The sequence below is a fragment of the Triturus cristatus genome, chromosome 7 (assembly GCF_964204655.1).
Source record: "Triturus cristatus chromosome 7, aTriCri1.1, whole genome shotgun sequence".
In the NCBI taxonomy this organism is placed as follows: domain Eukaryota; kingdom Metazoa; phylum Chordata; class Amphibia; order Caudata; family Salamandridae; genus Triturus; species Triturus cristatus.
In genome coordinates, this window is record NC_140590.1 from 1298398423 (window position 1) to 1298425734 (window position 27312).

General features: G+C 50.4%; 1 protein-coding gene across 3 annotated transcripts in view; it reads left to right on the forward strand.

Moving 5' to 3' along the window:
• LOC146811936 (large neutral amino acids transporter small subunit 4-like) overlaps positions 1-27312 on the forward strand; it is a 356611-nt gene that overhangs the window by 281634 nt on the left and 47665 nt on the right. For all 3 annotated transcript variants that reach the window (XM_085618902.1, XM_085618904.1, XM_085618903.1), the window contains exons 8-10: positions 20462-20634; positions 20905-21051; positions 21169-21301. In XM_085618902.1, the coding sequence (XP_085475028.1) occupies positions 20462-20634; positions 20905-21051; positions 21169-21301 (453 nt within the window). The remainder of the gene's footprint in view (positions 1-20461; positions 20635-20904; positions 21052-21168; positions 21302-27312) is intronic.

Below are 27312 nucleotides of genomic sequence, written 5' to 3' on the forward strand. Positions count from 1 at the left end.
TTGAGGGGAACTACAACGTTTACTGGGAGGATGGCCTACTCTACAGTGAACCCAAGGCACCCCTACATGGATCGTCACGAGCCTTAGTAGTCCCTCAATGTTATCGAGCCTTCCTACTGGAGTTGGCTCACGAGATCCCCTTGGCAGGACACCTGGGGCAAGACAAGACCTTCGCCCGCCTTGTCCCACACTTTTATTGGCCTCAAATGAAAGTGTCGTCCGACACCTACTGCCGGACATGTGTGTCTTGCCATGCCAGTGGGAAAAAAGGGGTGAAGCTGAAAGCTCCCCTGGAACCACTTCCTGTCGTTAGCACCCCCTTTGAAAGGGTGGGCATCGACATTGTGGGTCCGTTAGATCCGCCTACTACAGCTGGTCACAGGTTTATCCTGGTTCTGGTGGATCATGCCACACGGTACCCGGAGGCAATACCTCTGAGGACCATTACCGCACCTGTTGTGGCTAGGGCCCTGATGGGAATCTTTACCCGAGTGGGTTTTCCCAAGGAGGTTGTGTCCGACAGGGGGACCAACTTCATGTCAGCGTACATGCGGGCAATGTGGAAGGAGTGTGGAGTGACATACCGGTTCACCACTCCTTACCACCCCCAGACCAATGGTCTGGTGGAGAGGTTCAACAAAACCTTGAAAGGCATGATCAGAAGTCTGCCTGAAAGCCTGCGGAGGAAATGGGACGTCCTCCTACTCTGTCTATTGTTTTCCTACAGGGAAGTGCCACAGAAGGGAGTGGGCTTCAGCCCCTTCGAGCTTTTGTATGGGCACCCTGTGCGTGGACCTCTCAGCCTGGTGAGAGACGGATGGGAAAGAACTCCCAGAAAGCTTCCCCAGGATGTGGTGAGCTACATGCTGGCCTTCCGGAGCCAAATGGCTAAGTTGTGGAAGCAAGCTTCTGACAACTTGGAAGCCAGCCAAGCAGTAATGAAGGCGTGGTATGACCACAACGCTCACCCGGTGGAATTGGAGCCTGGCCAGAAGGTGTGGGTGATCGAACCAGGAGAGCTTAGCGCCCTCCAGGATCGCTGGTCAGGACCCTTTGAGGTATTGGAGAAGAAAGGTAAGGCTACCTACTTGGTGGATCTTAAGACCCCTCGCCAGCCCCTACGGGTGCTGCATGCCAACCGCCTCAAACCCCACCACGAGAGGCCCGAAGTCATATTGATGATGGTGACTGACGGAGCAGAGGACGTGGAAAGCGAGCCTCTCCCCGACTTATTTGCGTCTCAAGAGAAGGATGGGTCGGTGGAGGGAGTGATTCTCTCCCCATCTCCAACTCCTGAACAGCGGGAGGACTGCCGCCAGGTCCTGGGACAGTACTCTTCGTTGTTCTCCCTTGTTCCGGGTAGGACTCACCTGTGCGTCCATGAAGTGGACACAGGAGACAGCCCACCTGTGAAGTCCAAGATCTACCGGATGTCAGACAAGGTGAAGGCCAGCATTCACAGTGAAGTCACCAAGATGCTGGAGCTAGGAGTGATCGAACCTTTCAGCAGCCCCTGGTCCAGTCCGGTGGTGTTAGTACCAAAAGCTGCACCACCGGGTGCCCAACCGGAACTGAGGTTCTGTGTGGACTACCGGGGACTGAACTCAGTAACTAAGACTGATGCTCATCCGATCCCGAGGGCGGAGGAATTGATTGACCGGCTGGGAGCTGCCCAATATCTAAGTACCTTTGACCTTACTTCGGGGTACTGGCAGATCTCTCTGACTGATGGAGCAAGGGAAAGGTCAGCCTTCTCCACGCCCAATGGCCACTACCAGTTCTGTGTGATGCCCTTTGGGCTCAAGAACGCACCTGCCACGTTTCAGCGTCTGGTGAACCAGATCCTCACTGGAATGGAGAGTTTCTCTGCTGCTTATCTGGATGACATAGCCGTCTTCAGTAACAGCTGGGAGGATCACTTGCGTCACCTGCAAGCTGTTCTCCAGGCCCTGAGACAAGCTGGATTGACGATCAAGGCCAGTAAATGCCAGATCGGGCAGGGGTCGCACCCGCCTCCCAGCAGCTCCTCCCTCCCACTCAGAGGCAAGGCTTCCCCGTGCACATCGCGACGCTGTGACCGTCCTGACTCTGTTGGACACGGTCGCTCCCTCCTGCCCTGCTCCTCCCTTAACGCTGGCTGGGTATCGTTAGCGCTGCTACTGTGCCTGCTTTGATTGAAGCATTATTCAACTGCGACTCTGCTTGCTTGAATTAACTGTATCTCGCTAGCGCTGTGAGAGTGCCTACATCGTTTGAAACTCGTTATTTTTCTCAGTGCCTTGCTCATAGAGATAGCGCTTTGTCTGTCTGCTTGACTGTCTGCGCCCCGCTACTCACCACAGATTAATTATTTAACTATTCCTCCCCAACCCGGTCGGCTATTGCCTTTGAGCCGCCATTACCTGGGTTGTTGTTGTTGTGGCCGGAGCCCGCCCCCTACACCACGCACCCGCCTCCCAGCAGCTCCTCCCTCGCCCCTCCCCCTCCACTATCCTTATATGACAGATGCAATAGCGCGCAGCGTTCACGCGCAGCGATCGCGCCCCAGTCGCGCCGAAGGTGCGCCAAAGGTAAGCCCGTCTACGCCCGTCCGCGCCTGGACCGCGCCCAGCGCCATTCCCCCTGGTCCTCGTAATGCCCACCCCTCCCGCATTACTTACGATGCCACCACCCTCCTAGCCCTCAACCCCGGCCGTTCCCCCAACTGCGTCCAAGCCGCCCCTGGACACACCCATGGACCCTTCTCCTGCAACTCCTGCAAGTTCGACGGCACCAAGAACAACTCCTCATCCACAAACACAAAACATATAACCGACCCCCACCATCTAAAATGCATCCTACTCAACACCCGATCGATCCACAGGCACGCCATTGACCTCTGGAATCTACTAGACACCATCTCTCCGGACGTAGCCTTCCTAACAGAAACATGGATGAATGCCTCTTCAGCCCCAGACATCACCATTGCCATCCCGGAAGGCTATAAGATCATTCGCAAGGACCGTACCGGCCACATAGGAGGAGGCATCGCTATCGTCCATAAGAAATCCATCCGCATCTCAACCAGCTCAGACGTCAATCTCGCCAACTCTGAACACCTTCACTTCCAGATCCACACCGACCCCAAGACCACGCTCAGAGGCACCCTCCTTTACAGACCACCAGGACCCCGCGCACAATTTAGTGAAGACATCACGGACTTCATCACTCCACACGCGCTCCCCTCCGAGGAGTACATCCTTCTGGGAGACCTCAACTTTCACCTTGAAAAGAACAACGACCGCAACACCACCACCCTTTTGGACAACCTCGCCAACCTCGGACTTAAACAACTTGTCACGACCCCCAACCACATCGCAGGTCACACACTCGACCCTATCTTCACCTCCAGCAAACATATCTCCTTCAGCCACACCACAGCTCTCCTTTGGACTGACCACAGCTGCGTTCACTTTACCTACAACAAGCCCACATCCTACATCCACCACCAATCCACTCTGCAAAGAAACTGGAACAAAATCACCATCGACCAGATCTCCTCATCGCTTCTGCAAAACCCCCCAGCCCACTCCTCAAACCCAGACCAAGCAGCCACCAACCTCACCCAATGGTTATCCAACAGCGCCGACATCCTAGCACCACTGAAAAAACGACAAATCAAACTAGGCAGCAAGCATGCCTCCTGGTTCAACGATGATCTTCAGAAATCCAAGAAACTCTGTCGCTCCCTTGAGAAGGCCTGGAAAAAAGACCCAACCACCAGCACCAAGGACGCCTTCAAAAACGCCACCCGCATACACCACCAACTGATCCGGAATGCCAAGAAAGCCGCTTTCAAGAACCGACTAGACAACAACGCCCACAACAGCAAGGAATTATTCAACATCGTCAAGGAATTTACCAACCCCTCGGCCAACTCCAACGACATCACCCCCTCTCAAGCCCTCTGCGACTCCCTAGCCTCATTCTTCCACAACAAAATTGCAGACATCCACAACAGCTTCGACAACCGACCCAGAGACCAACCCACCCAACCCCCTGCAGGACCCCCACCCCCCCCGAATAGCCTCAATGACTGGAAGCCAATCTCCACTGAGGACACCATCCGTCTGATTAACTCTATCCACTCAGGATCCCCCACAGACCCATGCCCTCACCACATCTTCAACAAAGCAGACTCCGTCATAGCACCACACCTCCGAGACGTCATCAACTGCTCCCTCAAATCCGGCACCTTCCCGGAAAGCTGGAAACATGCCGAACTCAGCGCCCTTCTGAAGAAACCCACAGCTGACCCCACCGAACTCAAAAACTACCGCCCCATCTCGCTCCTCCCATTCCCGGCCAAAGTCATCGAGAAAGCGGTCAACAACCAGCTCGCCGCCTTCCTCGAAACCAACAAATCCCTCGACTCCTCACAATCCGGCTTCCGAGCCAAACACAGCACTGAAACCGCCCTCATCGCCGCAACAGACGACATTCGAACTCTACTGGACAATGGAGACACAGTCGCCCTCATCCTCCTCGACCTCTCCGCAGCCTTCGACACGGTCTGTCATAGCACCCTTTTACAACGCCTCAGAAACGTCGGAATCCAAGGAAAAGCACTGGAATGGATCACCTCGTTCCTCACCGGAAGAACCCAGAGAGTCCGCCTTCCACCATTCAAGTCAGTGGCCACTGAAGTCATCTGCGGCGTACCACAAGGATCTTCACTCAGCCCCACCCTCTTCAACGTATACATGAGCCCCCTCGCGGTCATCGCACGCCAACATAACCTCAACATCATCTCCTACGCCGACGACACTCAACTGATCTTATCACTCACCAGAGACCCTAACACCGCCAAAACCAACCTGCATGAAGGAATGAAAGAAGTAGCCGAATGGATGAAACACAGCCGTCTGAAACTGAACTCAGACAAAACAGAAGTCCTCATCCTAGGCACCTCCCCCTCCGCCTGGGATGACTCTTGGTGGCCAGAGGCCCTTGGAAAAGCACCCATCCCGACAGACCACGCACGGAACCTGGGCGTCATCCTGGATTCCTCACTCTCGATGAACAGTCAACGCCGTTTCTTCATCTTGCTTCAACATTCTTCGCATGCTCAAAAAAACATTTCGCTGGATCCCCACCGAAACTAGAAAAACAGTCACCCACGCTCTGGTCACGAGCCGACTGGACTACGGAAACACCCTTTACGCCGGTACCACCGCAAAACTTCAGAAAAAACTCCAACGCATCCAGAACGCTTCAGCTAGGCTCATATTAGACATCCCGCGTAAAGAACACATCTCTGGTCACCTGAAAAGCCTCCACTGGCTCCCCGTCAATAAGAGGATTACTTTCCGCCTCCTAACCCACGCACACAAAGCACTCTACGAAATCGGACCCGAATGCCTCAACACACGACTGTCCTTCTACACCCCCCCCCCCGCCAGCTACGATCCTCCAACCAGGCCCTTGCCACTGTACCTCGCATCAACAAAACCACCATGGGAGGTAGATCCTTCTCCTACCTGGCAGCTAAAACCTGGAACTCACTTCCCACTCACCTTCGCCTTACTCAGAACCACCTAGCATTCAGAAAGCAACTTAAAACGTGGATATTTGACAAGTAAGTCCCCACCCTTCCTCAAGCGCCTTGAGACCCTCTGGGTATGTAGCGCGCTATATAAATTTACTGACTTGACTTGACTTGACTAGTGTACCTTGGACACTTGGTGGGTAGGGGAGCGGTGCAACCCCTCCAGGCGAAAATCGAGGCTATCATGGCCTGGGAACCCCCCAAGACCCAGACTGAGGTCCGAGCTTTTCTGGGCCTCACGGGATATTACCGTCGCTTCGTGAAGGGGTACGGTACCATTGTGGCCCCCCTCACGGAGCTCACGTCCAAGAAACAACCTCGACGGGTAGTCTGGACGGAGGCTTGTCAGCAGGCCTTTGTGAGACTGAAGCAAGCCATGTGCGAGGCCCCGGTCTTAAGGGCCCCAGATTTTTCCAAGGAGTTCATTGTCCAGACGGATGCATCGGAACATGGCATTGGGGCAGTGTTATCGCAACTCAATGAAGAGGGTCTGGATCAACCCGTGGTCTTCCTATCCCGGAGACTACTTCCCAGGGAACAGAAGTGGAGTGCAATAGAGCGTGAAGCCTTTGCAGTGGTATGGGCTCTGAAGAAGTTGCGGCCATACTTGTTTGGCTCGCACTTCCTGGTTCAGACCGACCACAGACCCCTTCGTTGGCTGATGCAGATGAAGGGGGAGAATCCCAAGTTGCTAAGGTGGTCTATTTCCCTACAGGGAATGGACTTTCAGGTGGAACATCGGCCTGGAGTGGACCACGCCAATGCAGATGGTCTCTCAAGGTATTTCCGTCTTAGTGATGAGAACTCCCAAGGGGTTGGGTAGCTCTCCCCACTTTCAGCTGGGGGGGACGCGTGTTAGACCTGTCAGCCCTTTGGGTGGTCCCTCCTCATCATTATTTATTTTGTCCCACTTTTGCCTCAAACCCTGTTAGAATTTTTCCTTTTTGGGAACCACCAGACTTTTTAGTGTTGATGCAGGGTCAGGGAGCCATTTTCCCTACCCCTGGAACTTCTGTCTGAGGGCCTGAGACACAAAATGGAGGCCACCCATTGTCACCTGTGACATCACTGGAACCTACTAGTACCTTCCAGAACATTCTAGAACCCTGTGACAGTGTGAGGCAGGTTTGGAATGTTGGGAAACCATCTCAGGTTGGCAGTTGGCACCTGACTGGTGAAGGGAGAGCAGCAAAAACCTGAAGGAGGAAGGAGTGAGGCAGCAGAGGTGGAAACTTGTGCCTGGAGTGGGGTCCATAAACCCACCCTTGATACTAGTCCCTACTGACTGAGCCCAGCCTGGAGCCCTGTGTGGGATAAAGTCAAGAAGAACCAACACAAGGACCTGAACAGCCGGAACAGGCCTTGGAAGTGAAGAACAGCAAGTTCCTGACCTGTTTATTGGTTTCCCTGGAGTCCGACGTCGAGAAGCCTAGAGACCTGGGGCCGGAGGTGAAGAAGCGGCGCTGACTGGAAAGCAGACGTCGTACCCGGAGCCACCAGAGGTCGAGAGAGGGCGCCGACGGAGGTCGTGGAGAGTACCAGAGGTCGAGGAGGGAAGACACCTGAGGTCGAGTGTGCGGCGTCGACGGGGGAGTGAAGTCCGCCCTCCGGAGTCGCCGGAGACCGAGGTGAAGCGTACCGGAGGTCGGGAGTGGAGATCACACTCCGGAGCCGCCGGGACCAAGGAGAATCGTGCCGGAGGTCGGGAGTGGAGATCGCACTCCGGAGTCGCCGGAACCGGAGGAAAGGAGCACCGGAGGTCGGGAGTGGAGATCGCACTCCGGAGTCGCCGGAACCTGAAGAGAAGAGCACCGGAGGTCGGGAGTGGAGGTCGCACTCCGGAGACACCCGGAAGTAGGGAGATCGTGACCCTGTGACGCCGGAGACCGACATCGAGCCGAGGCCGACCGCCGACATCGATCCGGAACCGCCTCACGGCTTCATCAGGAACTGACATCGAGCCGAGGCCGACCGCCGACATCGATCCGGAACCGCCTCACGGCGTCAACAGGAACTGACATCGAGCCGAGGCCGGCTAGCGACATCGAACCGGAACCGCCTCTCGGCGTCGACACGACTCCGGCGGAGTCGGAAGTTCATAAAGAGGGCAGTAAGTGGAATAGAGGGCGCCTAAGGCCCTGTGGAGCCCTAAGAGACCATCCTAGGGGCTAGAGAGGTGTTAGGACCAGCCTGGGAGTGCCAGGGGTGGACTGAGACTGATACAGTGACCTGTGTGAGGGGTTGTGTAGGTTGGGAGAGCCAGATTCCTAGATTACCCTTGACCTACCTCAGTTTTAGCCTCAGCCTTATCCAAGCTAGGTGAGACACCCTCAGGCCATCCACATAACCACAAGCTGTGATTGGGCCGAATCAACCCATAGTACCTCACAAATGTGACCTGATTTGAAAGTGTACTGATGGCTTATATTTATTGAGAGTATTGTATTCTTTGTATTTATCCTATTTATTGTCTCACAGTATTTATTGTCTCACAGTATTTATTGTCTCACAGTATTTATTCCCTCGCAGTATTTATTTGCCTATGTATTTTATGCACATCTATTTATTCATTGATTATTTATGATCTGAGCTTATTTATTTGACCTACCCCTTTTTACAGAAGAAGCTTTGTGTACTGTAAGTGTGTTATTATTTATTTAACCTGCAACTAAGAGAAAACAAGATAAACACAGAGATATTTTCATAAATTTTTACGGTGTAGAGTCGTTTTTGGAACGGATGAACGCATGGTTATTGTGAGGGTGTGACGTACGCTTAACACGGTGCCTTCCTTACCGCTCGAGCCAAGCTACCACAGTGTGTGTTGGGAAAAACCGGGTGACTGCTAACCTCGGTTGCCCGGGGTTTTCTAACAGTCCCAATTTTAATATGTCCATGGTTGATGCTAGCGGGCCAGCTGGCCGTGAGTTTTTCAGCTCCTTGATTACATTATTAATTTCTACTACTGATATATCTTACCAAACAGTAGAAAGGGGAAACTTAAATTCCCAAGTCGAATATTCCTTACTAGTAACTGCAACAATTGCTTCAAAGGTGATTTTCGTCAAGTGGAATTGTGTTTTTTGAGTGGGCTTTGGTTAAACATTTTGCAATAATAAACCTGCATTTACTGGAATTCTTGGTGGCTAGGGCATACTGCATTAACCACCATAGTATTGCAACATTAGCCTCTTTTCGTTGAATTCTTGGTCGTAACATCATCATGAAAGAGAAAGTTACGCTCGTGGGGGGAGACCTGGTTTATTTTCATAAATCCCAGAATGCTAACTCTATAGGTCATTCCAACCCTACCGTTAAATTAATTTTGACGACACCGAATGTCAGCCCTCTGGAACAAACATTTTCCCTTTTTGTGTAGCCCTCGGGTATTTTTTGCACTGGAATCCATCTATTTGTTGATGTTGATCCAGTGCCACCCATCATGCAATGGCATAAAAGCTAAATGAAAATTTAGCTAACATTTCTGGAAGGAAAATGCGTTTAATAGGCACTCGTGTGAGTATGGAACACTAATGTTTTATTTTTTTCTTCTTTCTGAACTGCACTATAACTAATGCCATGCATTTGACGAATGCTTGCAGCATTAGTTTTCAACCAAAAAGAACACTTTTTCACTGACAGTGGTTACTGACTTTCACAAACAAAATTGTTGATGTTTTCTTGCAATGGTAACATGAAGTTAAGCATTCTGAAGATCTGCTGTACACACCAAGTTCCCCTGATGCAGATGAGCACATAGGTCTGATTAGCCTTTCCTTTTGAAAATGTGCTTGATGTTTCTGCGTCAGTATAGGTGTGCATGCCTTTTCAAGCCTTTCTTCCAAACCACAAGATAGAGGGAAGAGAAACATTGGCTTTTCTGAAAACTGATCACCTCCTCTGCCTTCCTACTGTGATGTTGCCATTAAGAAGGTTGAACACTTAGCTGATGGGAATGCTTTTCAGATTACTTGGAGTGAGCACTCTGAAACTCATTCCTCTTCTCAAGGCCAACTGTGTCAGCATCACAGTGTTTTACTTTCAACTCAGATGGTTCCTGTCAATGAGCTACTTGAAAAGGGAAGGTCTGTGATCTTCTGCTGGGCGTCAGGTTGTTGTCCTGTCAGTCTTAGATATGAAGATTGCCTTCTGGATATTCCATCGCAGTACTCAAGAACTGACATGTAACATGTCTGGCGCAATACTTATCACCCAACTGGAAACCATTAGCCATTCATTTTGAACCAAATGCTTCTCGTCTCTTGGTAGACATACAACAAAAGTCTGTACAGCCTTCCGCAGAAATCAACAGGCCACATATCTTCTGGGATCAATACTTGTTCTCTCCTCTCTGCTGTACTTAATGAGAATAGCTACACTTGTCAAATCTGAAGGGGTGGAATTGCCCCCATGGCTTTTGCTGGGATGCTACTCTGTTCCATTAGGGGATTGAATGCGTCCGACCCTAAATGCCTCGCTGCATTTAATGACACATGGAGAGATGCCTGACTGGAGAATTCATAAAAAAAAATATGTATTTACGTTTTGTTTTCCTTCTGTGTGCATAGAGAATAGATTCTTGGTATTAAAGGAACACTTTGTTTTGAGGGGTGGTAAGCAAGCATTTTTGTGATGCTATGTATAGCTATTTAGTAGTCATCCACTAGTGCTTACAGTTAATTATCGAGAGAGACCAATATGGTACTCTGCCTATATGTATTGCTGTATATGCTAGTGGTTCTGTGGGTGTCTGGCAATTGTATAGTACCATACGAATGACATAGGCGAGTGAGGTTAGTTAACTAAGACCAAACTGGTGTAACACATATACAGCACCAAGGTATAGCTGGGTTCTCATTTATGGTGGTGAATCTGATCTGGAGGACAGACCCAGTACATTCTCTCACTCCCCCCTTTGCAGTCGTGGCTGGCAGGGATTGAGGGTGGAGGTGGCGGAGCAAGGCGACAATATTAAACCAGGAAGCACCCAGGCTCCCCATAGCCAATCACAATGCTGCAATGCAGCGTTATGATTGGCTCCCCTAAGCCAATCACAATGCTGCAATGAGCATAGTGTATCATCATTAAGATGGGGCCTAGGCATGTTCCCCCCACCAGGCTGTATAATGCAGTCTGCTGGGGAACATGCAAAGAGTGCATAACTGTTTGGCTGGGCCAGAACGGCCAGCCAAGCAGTGATGCTCACTTGGAGTTTGCAAACCACTCCTCCCCCTGTGCCTCCAGCCCTGCCCCACCCTAACCCAGCCCGAACCTGCAAAAAATAAAATATATTAATTCTCATTATCATTTTAGTTTTCCTGCTCAAGGAGCAGTGGGGCGACGCTCCTCTGCCTTAGCGGAGGAACCACCCCTGTCCCATTGTTTTTGATACAGAATTCTAATACTCATTACAAGGGTTAGCATGGGAGGACAATGCGGGTGTTGGTTTCTCTGGAGGCAATGTCAGCTGTGTATGGGGAACACCTAATGTTTGCAATTCAATGATTTTCTCTTCAACAGGCTCCTTTCTATGCTTTTTGTAATCATTAGAAAGGTGCTTAACTATCTCCTCCATGTCTTTCCAGTGATTAATCATACCTTGCCAGCAAGCCAACAAAGCTGGAAAGGCACCACTGCATAGCGGTCTGCATAGCCTCCCACCTGCCTGCAGTGCTGTATCACTTGCTGTCTTTGTCATGTAGAAAGGGTATCTTCTGTACCCATCATGAAAATCATTTTGTGTGCCGAATGCACTAAAAGTGAATCTGGTTAGGTTTAAGCACTTTGTACTTCTCAGTACTAGGTGACAAAACGTTGGCTTAGAAAGGGGTCTTTGACGTTTTCTGTAGAGAATTCTAACATGTTCTTTAATATTGACACAAACTGGATAGACTGATCTGCCTCTGACATTATGTCCAGGAGGAAGTCCTCCTTTTCTTCTCCCACATGGTAGGGTTGGCCTGGAGAGATAAAGCCATTCTAGTTGGGACATCCCCATTATCTATGGCTACTGGGTCTTCAGAGAGGTGTTTTAATCTGCAGTGGGACTTTGATCTGAATTTGTATGAGCAGACTGCGCTAGAGATGGATAATGTGTAGGTCAGAGGTGTCCAAACTGGGGAACGCACCCCCGGGGGTCTGTGGATGTGTTCAGCGCTGGGATGCTCTAGGGTAGCCATGCGCTATATAAGTGGGTATTCATTCATTCATTCATTCATTCCCAAGGGAGCGCAAATGAGTCCGCAATTACTTGTAAATGAAGATAACCTGAAAGCATGACTGGTGCCTTTCCAAGCTGTCTTTAGTTGTATGCAGCAGTTAAAGTGCATGAAAAAAGTGTGGAACTGTAGTAGTGAGTGGCTCGAGCCATGATCAGTGAGTTTGGAGATGGTGTCAAAGACGATGCTGAAAAGCACGGTGGATGTCATTGTGTTAAAATTGTTTTACACTATATAAAACAGGCTGCAACAAAATATTTTAAAGATAAAACAAGTTCTTCAAAATATACATTAGTAATAAGCAATCAGACTATAGTGCAAATATTTGTATATGCATCCATTAAAAGGGCACACTCCTTTTAATGGGCACATATATTAACTCCCCAAAAAATAAATGTGTTCGCCCAAGTGACCGCAATAGTTAAAGCACATATTGACTCCAAAGCAGACATTTTTATTTTTGGGGATACACCAATTGAAAGCATTTACATTTCTTACAAGTATCAGGCACCCTGATGAGAAGACATATTTCTCTAGCCATCTCTGTGCTTCATAGCATCGGGGCACCTTACCCCACCTTCAACTGAATTATGGCTGTTTATTCTACCTTCCTTGCTTGTGTGAGAGGCCCAGGGCATACTTGCTGTGCCAGTATTGCTTTGGTCTTCAGAGCAATGGCCCGAGAAAAGGGACATATGGAGCAGAGGTGACACCTTGTAGAGCGGTGGGAGGTAGAGGGAATGTGAAATGGGCACCCTTGTTGTAAAAAAAGGGCAGATGAGACAGCCTGCTTTGCAAGACTGTAGCTACCATTAGTGAAGCATGTGATGTGGCACTGGGTCCCAAGGGTCTGACGGGCCCACTGCATCACAGTTGTGAATGTCTTATTTTTTAAAAGGTGGTATGGGGGCTCATTTTCCTTGCTAGCATAAGGGCAGATGGCACCCATAATGCAAAAAGGGGGCCAACATGCAGGAGCTCATTTTTTTCAGAAAGGGTCAGAGTTTGTTTCAAGATTAAAAGTGATGGTCATGCATGGTGGGGAAGGAGTAAAAGAAGAGGTGATATCCTCCTTTTCAAGGCTGCAGCTAACATTAGTGCAGCAGGTGGAGTTGCATTGGGGCCCATGGCACCCCATTTATAGGGAGTAGTATTAGTAATTTCTGTTTTTGTTTGATGCCATTATTATTTTATAAGTTACATTTAGAATGGATTAAGAGCTACAGAAAAGCACCCCTGAAATGATCTCATAAACCCACCACTGTAACCAGCCCTGCCTCTTCCCGTCCCCCTCCCCGGATCATTGTCAAGGGTTAGTTAGAGGTCGAAGGGAATATCCTGAGTGTTTTGGTTAACAAACCCGAGGTGAAGTCCTGGGTGTGGCTTCCATCAAGGGCCATTGAGAAGAATGTTCTCTGAAGTTGAAGTGATTGGATGAGTTACATGTGGGCCTCCCCTTCATTTGGGTCCCCGGAGAATCACAAGTTTCTAGCCCTTTCAGTTCCTTTGCAGGGGCGTAGCTTGGTTAGTAAAAGTGTGTGTGGGGGAGGTGGCTGAGTTTCAGATTTCCTAACAGTCACGCTGACATATCTTGCTAAAATATATTATATGAGAAACAGGGAATGAGGGAGCTAGAAGCAGTGGAAATTAGACCTTTGGAGATTGTTAGGGTCACTTAAAGGACAAACATATCACAGAATTCAGTGCAGCAGCCAGTATATATATTTGTGCTGTGTGGCATAACAGGGAGGGAGCAAGACCGTGCCACTTCTATGAGTATGTGCCACACACACACACCTTTGTGCCACAGGGTAAGTGAGTCGAGGAAAGGTTTTGTACTGGAAGGGTTCCCTTACTGTAAGAAGTTGGTTCTGTATATGGTACACCTCTCTTAGATTTCTGTCCTTCATCTGTGACCATGAGCATTGTCACATCAGCTCTGTCATATTAGGGCTTCAGGTGGGTGACATGTATAACCCGTTTGGGATATTTGCAACTACCAAGGTTCACCAGATAGATGACCTACCCTTTTCTTTCAAGGACAGGGTAGAGCCCACTCCACTTATCCTGGAGGGTCCTAGGGGCCACAGGGTCCAGTACCCATACCTTCTGCCCTGGTTTCAACTCAACCATGGCAGCCTTCTGGTCATATCACTACTTTTGAAGCTCCTGGCTGGCCTGAAGGTTTTGGCTTGCTTTTTCCATGTACTCCTCAGCCACTCATGAACAAAGGCCAAGCACATAGTCCACTATGTCTTGTTTTGGCTCCTTGAGGGGCTCTTCCCATCCTTCCTTTACAAGACTCAGATGACACCAAAGAAGATGCCAAAACAAGTTTGTAGGTTGGGAACCCCACTCCCTTTTGTAGCACGTCCCTGTGGGTGAAAAGTAGGCATGGAAGTGACACATTACATCTCCTTCCGAGTTTTTCAGGGAGTCCACCAATCATGCCTTTCAATGTCTGGTTAAACCTTTCAACCTGGCAATTGGTTTGTGGGTGGTAGGGGGTAGTGAACTTATAAGAGCGAGTGAGAGGTGGGGTGCAGCAGCCAGAGCAGCTGGCTTCAGAGCATGGGCTTCGCGGTTCAATACCCAGCGGCAGCTCAGCACCCTGTGACTCTGGGCAATAGCTCACTTAATCTCCCCAAACCACCCCCAGTGCCTTGAGACCCCTCGGGGTGTTTAGTTCGCCTTTTACAAATACCAGATGCATAAGTCACTCTATACTCCTCCCACATGTGTTTTAAGTACCTACCTCCTTAGGAAAACCAACCCTAGTGAATATTCCAAGGAGGGCCTTGGCCACATCTGGGGTAGTAGTGATCCTAAGTGGAATAGCTTCACGATACCTGGTGGCATGATCCACTACCACCAGAATATATTTGATCCCTGAGGCTGTTTGAGGGTCCAACAATGTCGACCCCCTACCCTCTCAAAGGGTACCCTAACCACTGAAAGCAGAATTAAGTGGGCCTTTAGGTGGCCTCCTGCCTTAGCACTGGCTTGGCAGGAGACACAGGACTGACAAAAGTGCCTCACCTTCTGAGACATCCCGGGCCAGTAGAAATGATTGACTAATCTACTCCAAGTTTTATCCTGACCATGGTGCCCAGCTAGGGGGATATCATGGGCTAAAGTGAGAAGGAACTCTCTAAACCTCTAAGGTAGTACTACCCTCCTGGTTGCACCAGGCTTGGGTTCTCTGGCTTCAGTGTATGAGTCCATCCTGTGGGTGCTACAGATATCACTCCTTTCCTGTGCAGCAGCCTCCCGCCTCAGGATCTCAAGGGTGGGACAGACTTATTGTCCCTGGCACAGATCCACGCTAAGGGTTGCCCTGAGCACAAGAACTCTGCCATGTCATGCCCAAACTCCTCAGGCTCGGATCCCTCTGAGGATAAGAAGTCCTCTTCCTGAGAAAAGGGGTTCTTACTTGGAATCTGTTTAGAAGCTGGTCCACCAGTCTTCTTGCATTTTCTCTTGGAGAGCTTGTCCATTCTTCCAGGATCCACCACCTCTTTTTCACTTTGTGCTCTGCTCTGGGCTCTGGTTGTCACAAAACCCCATTCTGAGAGACCCAACATGCTTGCATGGGTCCTCAGTTCAACTTCAGCCCAAGGGGAAGTCACCAAATCATTTCTAAGCAGACAGTCTACAGGGATTGTTGGGGACACAACCACATCCTTCTTTCCAACTACCCCCCCACCCCAGTCAAAAGATACTAAAGCCATGGGAGTGATCTTTGTGATATTGGTGACTGTATAGGTCCTTACAATTAGAGGAGGGATCCTGGCTGTCTGCTTCCTGTTTGTCGGGAGCAGTAGAGCAGGAACAGAGAAGACGTGGGACCCGGCCTTGAGGTAAGTTTTGTTATTTTTTTATTTCCAATACCTTTTGCAAAACACGTATTCCCCACCACCTCGCGTCGGCCACCCGCGAGCCGGGTCAGCCGCGACTGGTTCGAACGGTGTCGACGGTCAACATAAGGGTAGTGATTGATATAAAAAAAATTGGTTTCATAGAGCGAAAGTCTGAGTTCTTTGAGATGGCAGAAAAAACAGTCTAAGGTGGAGCATACGTCCTGGTAAAGTGTGGGTTTTGGTAGAGGTTTCTATATCACAAGTCACTGTAAGACTGATCTACTTCGAAGAAAAATAACTTGCAGCTTCCAGGCCGAACACTACATGGCAGGAGTGTGCAAAGCCTGTCCTGTGCTGTAGCACATAATGCAAGCATCTTTATTAGTAGTTACTAGTTCGATTCGATTCCAGACAACAGCAGAAGTGTATTTGGCAGAACAAGTCACTTATATCAGTGAAGACTACATCTCGGGGGTGGACATTGCAATTTGCTACATTCCTAGTTAAAGCTTGTGGAAAGTAGCAAGATTGCCAAAGTTCGAAACAGTTGATGAAAATTAGACTGTAGATGAAGAATGCAGCTCAGATGATGTGTCCCTAATGGAAGTCATATAATACTGCATCATCTTTGGGGTCCCTTTCTTATTTTATATGAGTGCTTCTAAGACATCAATGATCTTTGACATGTAGGATTAATTATTTCAGACCCTCAAATTTGATTTCCTTGGACCTCCCATTACAAGAGACAAACTTACAGCTGAAACAACTCTCTTTGGAGAGGACTTTGAGCAAGGAGAGAATGTTGTTATCCTTTGTGTCGAAGGTACTCTCAACATTGAGTGTAACTGAAGACTAAGGTATTCTCCCTGGTGAAGAGGGTGATCTCACTGTCGAATGGCACATCACCAAGAGGGTTGCTGGAGGCCCACAAGTATGTCTGAAGGTTCAGTGCAAAGGGCTCGATGTATGAAAGCATTTTGCATTCACAAATAGTGCAAATCGCAAAATTCCATTTGTGATTGCAAAATGGCCTTTCCCTATGTATGAAGGGCTTTTTGATTCACAATTTAGGTAATCGCAATGTTTTGCGATTACCTAAATTGCGAATGCAAATAGGGAATTGCAATTTGCGAATCCCTAATGCACATGTAAGAAGTCTTTCCTAAATGTGAACTGTGCAAGTTGGTGTAACCATGTGTGAATTTTGAAAAATGCACAAAAACGCATTTTTCAAAGTGCCATGTTGTGCACACATGCCCCTAGGGCATTTGTGCGCTTTACATGTGACCAATTTAAATTTTGGTGGTGTTTCAGGGGGGCCTTAGGCCCCTGGGCACCTTTGGCTTTGCATTCTCTAATTTGCAATTGCCAATTAGGTAATCACAAATTAGAGAATGCATAACCATTCGCATCTATGGGCCATATGGCCCATAGGAACGAATGTAGTCGTATTACCTAATAGCGATTTGCTACAACCGAATTGCTATTAGGTAATATTAAGGTATCAAAAAATATTTAGCAAATCCTACCTACATAGCATTTTGCGATTTTCAAATAGCGATTCGGTAAAAATCGCTATTTTAGAATCGCAATATGCTCTTTTGATACATCTGGCCCAAAATATCAAAAGAGAATAGCAAGAATTGTGAGGCTTGTGTTTGTGTCACTGGTTTCCGAACGTCAGCATAGGGAAAGGGCAGGGAACTTTGCTAGGATGCACTCTGATGGAGCCGTCAACACTACTCCAAAAGCAGCTTTGAAGGCTACCTCTGAAGCTTTGCTGGGAATCTTACATTTTCCCCAAAGTCTGATTTCCTTACGGGAATTAATGGTTCTTCTGAATATATTCTTGCCAAAGGACAAATAAATTGACATGGGGCCTTATCAGTTTTCTTTCCTGGGGCTGAGGGAATCAAAAAGGTTGTATGGCTGCTAAAATTAAATGACAATAAAACTTTGAATTAAGCAGCAACGCATGCATAATAAGGTTAGAAAGGCAAACATACACACACAGACACAATGCAGACATCAGTGTATTGATATCTGTTAGAAATGGGGGTCTCTAGTTGGCAGAGGTAGGAACCTTTGTCCAAAAAGGGACCCTCGCTTCTAGTTAGGGTAAGGGGGATACACTTTTAAAATAACCCCAGCTTCACCCCCTTGATAGCTTGGCACAAGCAGACAGGCTTATCTCAGAGGCAGTGTGTAAAGCATTTATGAACATATACAGTAATACAGTGAAAACACTACAAATGGACACCACACCAGTTTAGAAAAATAAGTAAGCTTTATCTAAACCAAAACAAGACCAAACTACAAAAATCCACAATACAGTTATCAAGATATCCTTAAAAATAGGTTATTCACTCAAAGTTTCTAACAACAAATAACTCCACCTGGAGATATTACAACGTTGTGAAAGATAAAAATCCCAAAATACGGCGCTGACCATGAGGTGCCCGGCGTCAAGCACGGAGTCAAGCAGACCCACAAAGAGGAGTACCTTGTAATTGATGAAAGCAACGACGGTGCACGGCTTTGGGGAGGTGATGCTTCGTTGGTGCCAGGCGACGTCGGTTCCTTACGACCCCAGGGGAGGTGAAGCCTCAGTTCCTTACTGCGGTGCAGGGGATGTGAGATGTCGGTTCCTTACTGTGTCGGGGAGGTGACGTCTAGATGGCGGTGAGGCGGCGGTTCCTTATGATGGTGCGATGTCGGTGGAGTCAGGAGTCAACCATGTCGAGGATCGGCTCTTCGTTGATGAAGCACTGTCGTCGGTGAAGTCGGGGCTGCAGTGCGAGTCGGGACGTGGCGTCGTGGACGTTGCGAGCGGTGTCCCCGGCTCTGGTGCAGGCAGCTGCCTTGATGACTGCTTGGGAGTCAATGCAGCAAAGCGTCAGCAGGCGTATGGCCTATGGTGCAAGTCGGGCAGTGTGTCGTGCTCTTCTTGAGCAGTGCCCGTGGCTTCGGTGCAGGTTACGGCGTCGCTCGCCCGCATCGGTGTTGCAGTTTCCTTCTGTGGCAGCTGAAACCGCAGTTCCAAATGCGGAATGACAGAAGAAATGAAGTCTTTGTGCCCCTGATACTTCACAACAGGAGGCAAGCTCAACTTCAAACCCTTGGAGGTCTTTTCTTCATGCAGGTGACAAAGCAAGCAGCAAAGTCCTTTTTTTACTTTCCTTGGCAGCAAGTAGCCACTGCAGGCCAACCCCAGACAGCAAATAGCACAGGGGCAGTATTCCTCCTCAGCTTCTACGGCTCTTCTCCTTGGCAAAGGTTCCTCTTGATTCTCAGAAGTTATCTAAAGTTCTGGGGACTGGGCCTCAATATTTATACCACAAAATCCTTTGTTCTCTGAAGGCAGAGATTGTCTTTACCCAGCCAAAACCAGTTCTGTCCTCACTGGTGCAGCCAAAACCAGTTCTGTCCTCACTGGTGCAGCTTCATGGCAGGAGGTGGAGACAGCATGTTTGAAGGCAGACCAGGCCCATTCAGGTGAAAGGAAATCTCCTCCCCCTACTCTAAATGCAGCCCAGGTCTATTCAGCCCAGCCTCTGACTCATCAGGCTCTTTGGAGCCACTGCCCCTCTCCAGCCCCTGTCATCCAAAAGCTAGACAAGCAATACACAAACCCAACAGAGGCACACTGAATGATTAGGCAAGAAAATACAAGAAGAAATACTTCTTAAAAGTGGTATTTTCAAACAGAATGTAAAAATCACCCTCACTAAAAGATGCATTTTAACATTCTGAGTTCAGGTATACTAAACTTTATTTTACGACCTTGTACCCAGGGGTAGTTATGTTTTTAAGATGTTATAAACAAACTCCCCATTCTGTCCTATGGGAGCAGGTAGCCTTGCAATAGTGAAAAACATGCCACACAAATCAGGGCATGTCCTACCTTTCACATACAATGCACCCTGCCCACAGGAGTACCTTGGGCCTACCTTAACGGTGACTAATATGTAGAAAAGAGAAGGTTTAGGGACTGGCAAGGTGTGCACTTGCCAAGTCGACATGGCAGTCCTAGACTGCACAAAGGCTCTGCAATGGCAGGCCTGAGTTACATTTACAGGATGCTTATGTGGGTGGCACAACCGGTGCTGCAAGCCCACTAGCAGAATTTGATTTACCGGCCCCAGGCACACACAGTGCACTGTACTAGGGACTACCTAGTAAATCAAATATGTCAATCATGGAAACAACAATTTACAGGGAGAGAATATGCACTTTAGTTTAGCACTGATCAGCAGTGGTAAAGTGCCCAGAGTCATAAAACCGTCACAACAGGTCAGAAAAATTACAGGAGGAAGGCAAAAAGTCCTGGGTTGACCCTGCAAAAAGGGCTAAGTCCAACAATATTCTATTCACAGAAGCAAACAAGTGAGCTAGGCTTTAACCCCCAAAGCTATACATAAAGGCTCCTGTATCTGCTGGCACCATGTTGGTAGCTCCTCGAAGCTGAGGCTGTCTGACGCCATTCTCTTGCATATCTTTTCCTTTTAAAATTATTTGTAAAACTCAGAGTCATCTTATCCTCTAATTCTGGCTTATTCGTGAAAGGGAAAACTGAATTAGTTAATATTACTTTCAAACAGGAAAATAAATGTTTACAAACATATTTTTGAAGCCATCTGTGTAACTGCATCATTGGTGGAGGGAGAATAGAGCTATTCAATGTTTAGAAACATTACTGAAGATCTTATGATGGATAAGAACAGCTATGTGTTGGGGGCGGGTGCCTTCTGCATGTTTGACCCACGCTTCATTGACGCTTTCTGCTCTCCTCAAAGTATCGATATGAAGCTGAAGTGCTGTGATGGGACTCCAGAGAAGCCATCCTACCAGGAGCTGAACCACACTGCGCTGAAAGAGGCCTTTCTGGAATCACTTGGGACCAAGGAGCGATTGGAGCATGGCAGCAAACCCAGGATTCTGAGCTTCCAGGAGACAGCGGTCCCAAAAGGTATGCTACTATTGGGGAAGAAGTGGTGAGCAGGGGCAAGGTGGGAGAACAGTGGTGGAAAAGGGGACAGGAGAGGTTCCTGCCAGTTAAATAATGCAAACGGCTCTGTCTATGCTGCTTCCTCCTGCCCTATCGCTGCCTCTGAGACTCGTCTGCGGGTCAGTCCTGGGGCCAGCACCGCCTGCCTAGAATTGCACCATTGTCCCTTGCCCGTCCATGCCAGTGTCCACTGTCTCTGTTGAACACCTTCCCTTCTGTTACCTCTTGCAGGAATGCCCCCACTCAGCAGCAGCCTCTGCAGCCCGGTCTTCATTCTGCATCTTTTTACTTCATCAATCGTGCAGGTGTGGGTGCACTTCTACATAGGGACACTCAGCCAGCAAATGATGCGCGTGACCCTCAACCAGTACAGCGCAGGTATGGTTGACCACACTTCCTGCTCCGCTACATTGGATCGGTATTAAATCAGATCCATGTGTCGAGTGTCCCAAGACCAAACCTGAACTCAGGTTCTACTCTCTCTTCTTGTTTCAGGACTCTACACCTCCATTTTCGGAGCCCTGCAGGTAATGTGCCTCTTAAGCACCCCACTGACCTCCTTCCTGCTGGGGCCACGGCAGCAGAACTCATCCAATCAAAAGGGAGACGTCAGCAGTGGTTTCTCTGGGTAGGTGGATGCCGATAACAGATGTGGTAAGAACACTGCAAACATGTGTGCTCAATGACCCCTCTATCTCGAGAGAGTCTCCCCGGAAGAACAGGCCTCATGGTTAGAGGTGGGAGTGTAGCATCACCCTACCTCTCTCCATACACAAAAACGGTGGGTCTCATTGATGAATCAGTGTTTGCTTGAGGAGAGATCCCAGGATTGTCGAGCATGGACAGCAAATTCATATATTTCCTTAGTACTTGTAGACTCTCAAGCTTTGGGCTCCACTGGCAGATGGGCTGTGTGGTTTTGTTTGGGACAAAGGGGTGTGGTCCTTCTAAGCAGAACTGCATGCGTAGCGCAGAGAGCAATCTATCAGAGTGAGAGATAAGCAGGCCTGTCCCGTACTAGACCCCATTAGAGGAGCAGTCTATACAGGAAGTGGGTCAGTTCCCATTTGGATATGCCCCTTTCAGGTGAGCAGTGTGAGAAAGGCGAGAGGTTCAATACTAAATGTACAAGGACACTGCACTACACTCTTAGCATACTGTGGTTCCCCTAGAGAATGACAGGCTTTACAATGCATGCCTTTACAATGCATATAATACCATGCATTGACCTTTACAACTTGTTGCTTTACATCATTGTTCAATTTGTCATTGTAAAGGCTAATATTATATATATATATTATACACATACATACATACATACATACATACACACACACACTTTACCAACTGGCAGTTGCCAGTAGGTTGTTATAGTTAGGATGTAGTTTCCATAGGAAGAGCTTTTTTCTCATTTGTCAATAACTTTGGGGTTCATTTGACGAATCCTTGTGAAATTTTCAATTTTTTTTTTACGCTCTCTTCAGCTGCTGTCTTGAAAGTTTCGGGGTGATTGGTCAAGCAGGGGGGCCAAGAAAAAGGGGGTCTCAAAACGTGTTTTCCCCATGTTAATTTCCATACAAACTTTAGACATGGCTACAGCTCAAGCTGCTGGACGGAATAACATCACATTTGGCAGAAAGTTAGATATTGGTTCAGGGAAGTGCCTTTATGTGACTTGGTATAAATCCGTTCAGAAGCTGGGGACTTATTTAAAGAAATGTTCAAGTTATACATATAGGGACACGGAGGATCCGTGACCCCTCTCGACCTCGTGCAGACATCTGATTGACTGCCAACACTTCAAACCAGGAAGTGTTGGTAGCCATCTTGGGACTCAGCTCATGCCAAGCCCCAGAAAAAACATTTTAAAAAGAAGAGAAAAGGGGGCAGGATAGAAAAACCCTGTCCCCTGGGCCTCTTAGGGGGGTCCCATAGGGACCCAGCAGGGTCAACAAAGCATTTTTTTCGGTGTGATCCGTAGATCCCGCAAAATTTAAAAAACAAAAAACGAACCGCAGACTCCGGCACTGTTAGTTTTTTGCTCCCAGGTGGGCCAGGTCCCAAGGGTATTTTTGTACTAAGGGAATGTTGGCGCACAGGACCCTCTTCCTGGGGCCTAATATTGTCCCGGGATGACCACCTCCCCGATGCTTCTTGATAAATGAATGCTGGGGAGGCCTGTACGGCCTCCCACGCTGTCACGTGAACCACCACCTCCCCGAGGCTTATTTATTTTTAACTGGGGGTGCATCTCCGGCCCCCCAGCCCTGGGGACTGTCACCTCCCTGGGGCTTTTCCTGAAAGCAATGTGGGGGGCCCTGTAGTCCCCCCCGCAGCCCCAGGTGCCACCACCTCGCCCGGGGCTTTAATTTCAATTAATTGGGGGGGTGCACAGACCCCCCCGCCCACAGCCCCGGGGACCACCACCTTCTTGAAGCAAAATAAAAGGAGGGGCACTGCGCAGACACCCTCCTGGAGCCACAGATGGCCCTGGGGGCCACCATCCTGGCTCCTGCTATGTCCCAGGATGCCCACCCTCGGGACATACCTGTTTGCTATGGCTTGGGGAGACCTTTACCCTTACCACCAAGCCTTGGCAAACGCTCCACTTCCATCAAGCAAAAGCATTAAATATGCTCTACAATGCTGGCCAAGGGGGGCGTGGCCAGGATGGCGGCTCAGTAGGACGCTGGACTCTGCTCCTCCGGCCCCGTCATTCCATAAGCTTTGTAATTGCCCCATTCCATGCACTGCAACAGGCGGTAAACTGCGCGACACAGACTCCTGGTCCCTCCGGTGTACCGAAGAGCTGGAATCCAGATCGCCTGAGCGCTCCGGCAGGGCTTTGTTCACCATAAGTTGGCAGGGTATGCTCAGACATGAGTCCCTTGCTCACTTTGCCACTGGATTCAAGCAAGCTTGGCTGAAGACGGCTGAAATGCCAGAAACCGGTCCTAGGAAGCTTGTTTCCGGTCCAGGGAAGGCATGGCTTGGCAGTTCGGGCTGGACTGTTCCCATGAGGCACAGGGTCAGACTGATTTGCATATGGCCATGTCTGACCTGGGGTGGCAGAGTGGGCTAAAGAACGGTGATGGATCAAACCCAGATCTGTTGACTGGGTGTGAGTGTTTGATTGGTTCTGATGCTCCGTCCATCACCACCCCCTTTTGTACCGCTTCGCCGCAGACTGCGCCAGGGCTCCCGGAGGCTGTAGGATCGCCGCCTGGCAGACTTCCGCCCCTAGCACCGCGGCGTGAACCTAGAAGGCGCCCGTGCTCCCGTTTCACGTCGGCGGCTGTCAGCGCCACAGGCGGGGGGGGGTCACAGGAGCCAGGGCCTTCTGCCGCACGGAGAGGGGAGCCGGGCCTTTAAAGCGGCCTGCCCGGAGACCTCCATTTTGTTGCCGTCCAAGCTGCATCGCTGATAGCCGTCATCAACCCGCCGGCAGTCGCCCCCAACCAGTGAGACGACCGGAGGTGACCGCGCCTGGAAGGGGGCTGCCGCTGATACACGCTACACTAGGACCATAAAGACATGGGAACCCGATGCGGGCGGAGAGTGGGCCCTTGGACCGCCATTTTGACAGCTTACAGGGACGCAGGGCCGGAGCCTCCCCTCTACAGAAAGAACGTGAGGGACCAGCAGCGGGATCGCCCTAGCTGAAGCGGGACCAGCCGCCTACAGACAGATTGCCTCACGACCGGCGGCTGGACGTGGTCCGGAGGGTTGTGCAGCGCCCGGGCCTGGGGAGTTGGCCCTTCAGTCGCATCCACGCGGCTCTTGGGTGGTGGTCCCGGGGTTCACTTAGCAGCGGTCTGCGGGGACCCTGGAGCAGGGCGGCGGAACCTTCCCTCAATGTTGCAGCTGTGAGCAGACCACCCTGGCTGCAACACGACCTGGCTGCCAAGCCACAACGGACAGCTGTCCCAGCTGCTGGCGCCTGACGGCCACCTGGTGAGTGACGCGCTTCCCCAGCACTAGACTCTTTGCTTCTAAAGTGCCCATGCAGCACTGCCTGGAGCAACCCCGGGGCTGATAACCTTGCAGGACAGTTCCTTGACGGACCATCGCTACCCTACTGCCCGGGGGCGGCGGCTGGTTGTGCGGCCGGGAGGCCAATTATGTGACCGGCTCCCCATCCTGACTAGCACGCAGGTCCGGATCGGCCGCAGAGCGGGGGTACTACAGTGGCAGCGGCAGGTCCACGCCGCCCTCCAGCACAGCGGTCAGCCGCGCGCCTCAACTTGCGGTGTGGGGAGCCCCTGGGACAGGCTCTCCTGGAAGCTACAAAAGGCCTCGTGAAGGGACCACTAGCCTAGACCTCGCCCTGCACTCTCCGCACCACATCGCCTAAGGATTGCACCCGGACGGGAGCGGACGCCGGCAGGCTCCACCGAGACGGAGCCAGCATCCGCCTGAGCACCTCAGAAGCTCTACGCCCCGGTGCTGCGGACTGGCCCTGCGCACACCAGACCGGCTGCGGTGCAGCGGCGGCAGACTACATTCCTGTCTGAAAGTCCTGGGAGCCAGGAGACCCCTGTATCTGGTCACTGTGGCCTGGTGTGAGACGCGGCCTACACGGCGGGCGCCATCTTACAATCGCCCATGCTTCTGACTTGCTTCTACACAGGCCAGTCCCACCGAAGCTGCGGTATCAACTTCCAGACAGCCTGGGGGCGCGGTGGGCTGCCACGGCATCTGGGGAGGACCGCGGGGCCCATCCTTCACCCGCACGTCATCGACTCCGGGACCCTGATCAGCACAGGTGAGGCTCCCATTCTGCCATCTTGTCCCCTGCCCTGCTGAGGATTGTGGGGTCTGGGACAGAGCTGCAGGAGACCTCCAGGCCTCTCACTAAGGAGATGTGCACAGAGGGTCAACCTGGGACATAGCAGGATCTAGTCACTTAGACTGGACAGACCCAAACAGTTATCCACGAAGCTTAGAGCACTGCCAGTCAACCTCTAGAGAGACAGCGCTTCCCTCCCACCCACCCTGCATGGCTATGTGATCGGGGTACTCTCTGCCCTGACCGGTGCCCTCACGCTGGGCAGCACTCTGGACCTCGATCGGGTGAAAGAAGTGGGCCCGTTGGACACCGCAGCTGGGCTCTAACATCACTCTGTACACTGCTTGCCCGGGCTCTCTAACCCACAACAGGGGGTCCTCCGGCGATGGGCGCCACCGCTAGTTGTACTGCGGCTTTCTACTGGACTTTCAAGACCTGAAGGGCTCCACACACTTAGCACCCTTTGTGCTCGCAATCGGATCCAGATCGTGGGCATAGTCCTGTAGTAGGAGCCGTGGTAAAACGTCCGGCTTGCGATACACCCTCTACCCGTCTTCTACTTTTCGGTGGGCAAGGATGGCCTCAGCCCGGAGAGAGAAATCCCTCAAATAACTTTTGCTCAAGCATCCGGGGGGCTCGGAGACGTCCCAAGGAACATCTAAAGACCACGGGCGCACAGACTCCGTTGACGAGGCAGACGGCCCTGCCACAAAGGCCTTCATGCTAGAACTGTTTTCTGCCATAAAGGAGGACATCGTGGAGCTGAAGGAGCAGCTCCCATCCGATCTCAGGGAGGTGCGCCAAGATGTCGATGAGGCGGGTGAGAGAGTAGCTGTACTGGAGGAGCATGAGCTGGCGAGAGAAGATGATCTTCACAAACTGCAACAGGAGGTTCTCCGTCTGCGGGACCAAAATCTGGACCTCCAGGTCCATACAGAGGATCTTGAAAATAGATCCCGAAGAAATAACATCCGCATCCGCACGGTACCCTGGAAGGCAGAAGGCGATGACCTGCGAGACTACGTCATGTCCCTCTTCCAGCAAATCTTGGGTGAAGACTGTCCGCAAAAGAGCCAGATGGATCGCGGCCACCGAGTGGGCCTCCCCAGAGGTGGAAAGACCCCTCCCCAACCGATGTGCTAGTCTGCGTGCATGACTTTCAGCTGAAGGAGCAGATCCTATGCCTGGCGAGTGTAGCCCAACCGAATCAATTCAGAGGGCACACACCGACCCTCTTTCAAGACCTGGCCGCGTCGACTCTGGCCAAACGGAGGGAATTCCGCGTTGTTACATCCCACCTTCGGGACAAGGGGATACTGTACTCTTGGAGCCATCCCTTTCATATCATCTTTAGGTACCAAGGAAAGTTGAGGCAGATACGCTCCCTCTCTGAAGATATGGACCTCCTAGGAATTGCTGCTGACACAAATCTAACGCCAAGGAACAGCCCCTCACAGCATGACAAGAAAACACTCCCCCGTTGGCAGACGGTTGGCAAACCTTCGGCCTCCACAAAACCAGGCCCGGAAGAAATGGCAAAGGAGCGCGTTGCAGTCCTCTCAACACTCTCGCAGTCCCAAGACCACCCGCGCACACCGTGAGCCACCCTCACTTATTCCAAGGGAATGGGAGAACTGTTGCAGAGCCGGAGGAGCTCTGGAGTGGTCCACCCTTTCAGACTCCCTGGACTCCCCCTTGCGGCTCGTCAGCTGCCTGGTACAGAGTTCAGATATTTTTCATCAAGGCTCCATCTCCTCTGGATATTTTCCACCAGACAAACTTTAGTCTCTTGTTTCTCCTCATTGTCCCAAGCCTTGGTCACGTGACGTTTGGTCTTCTTATAGGCCATC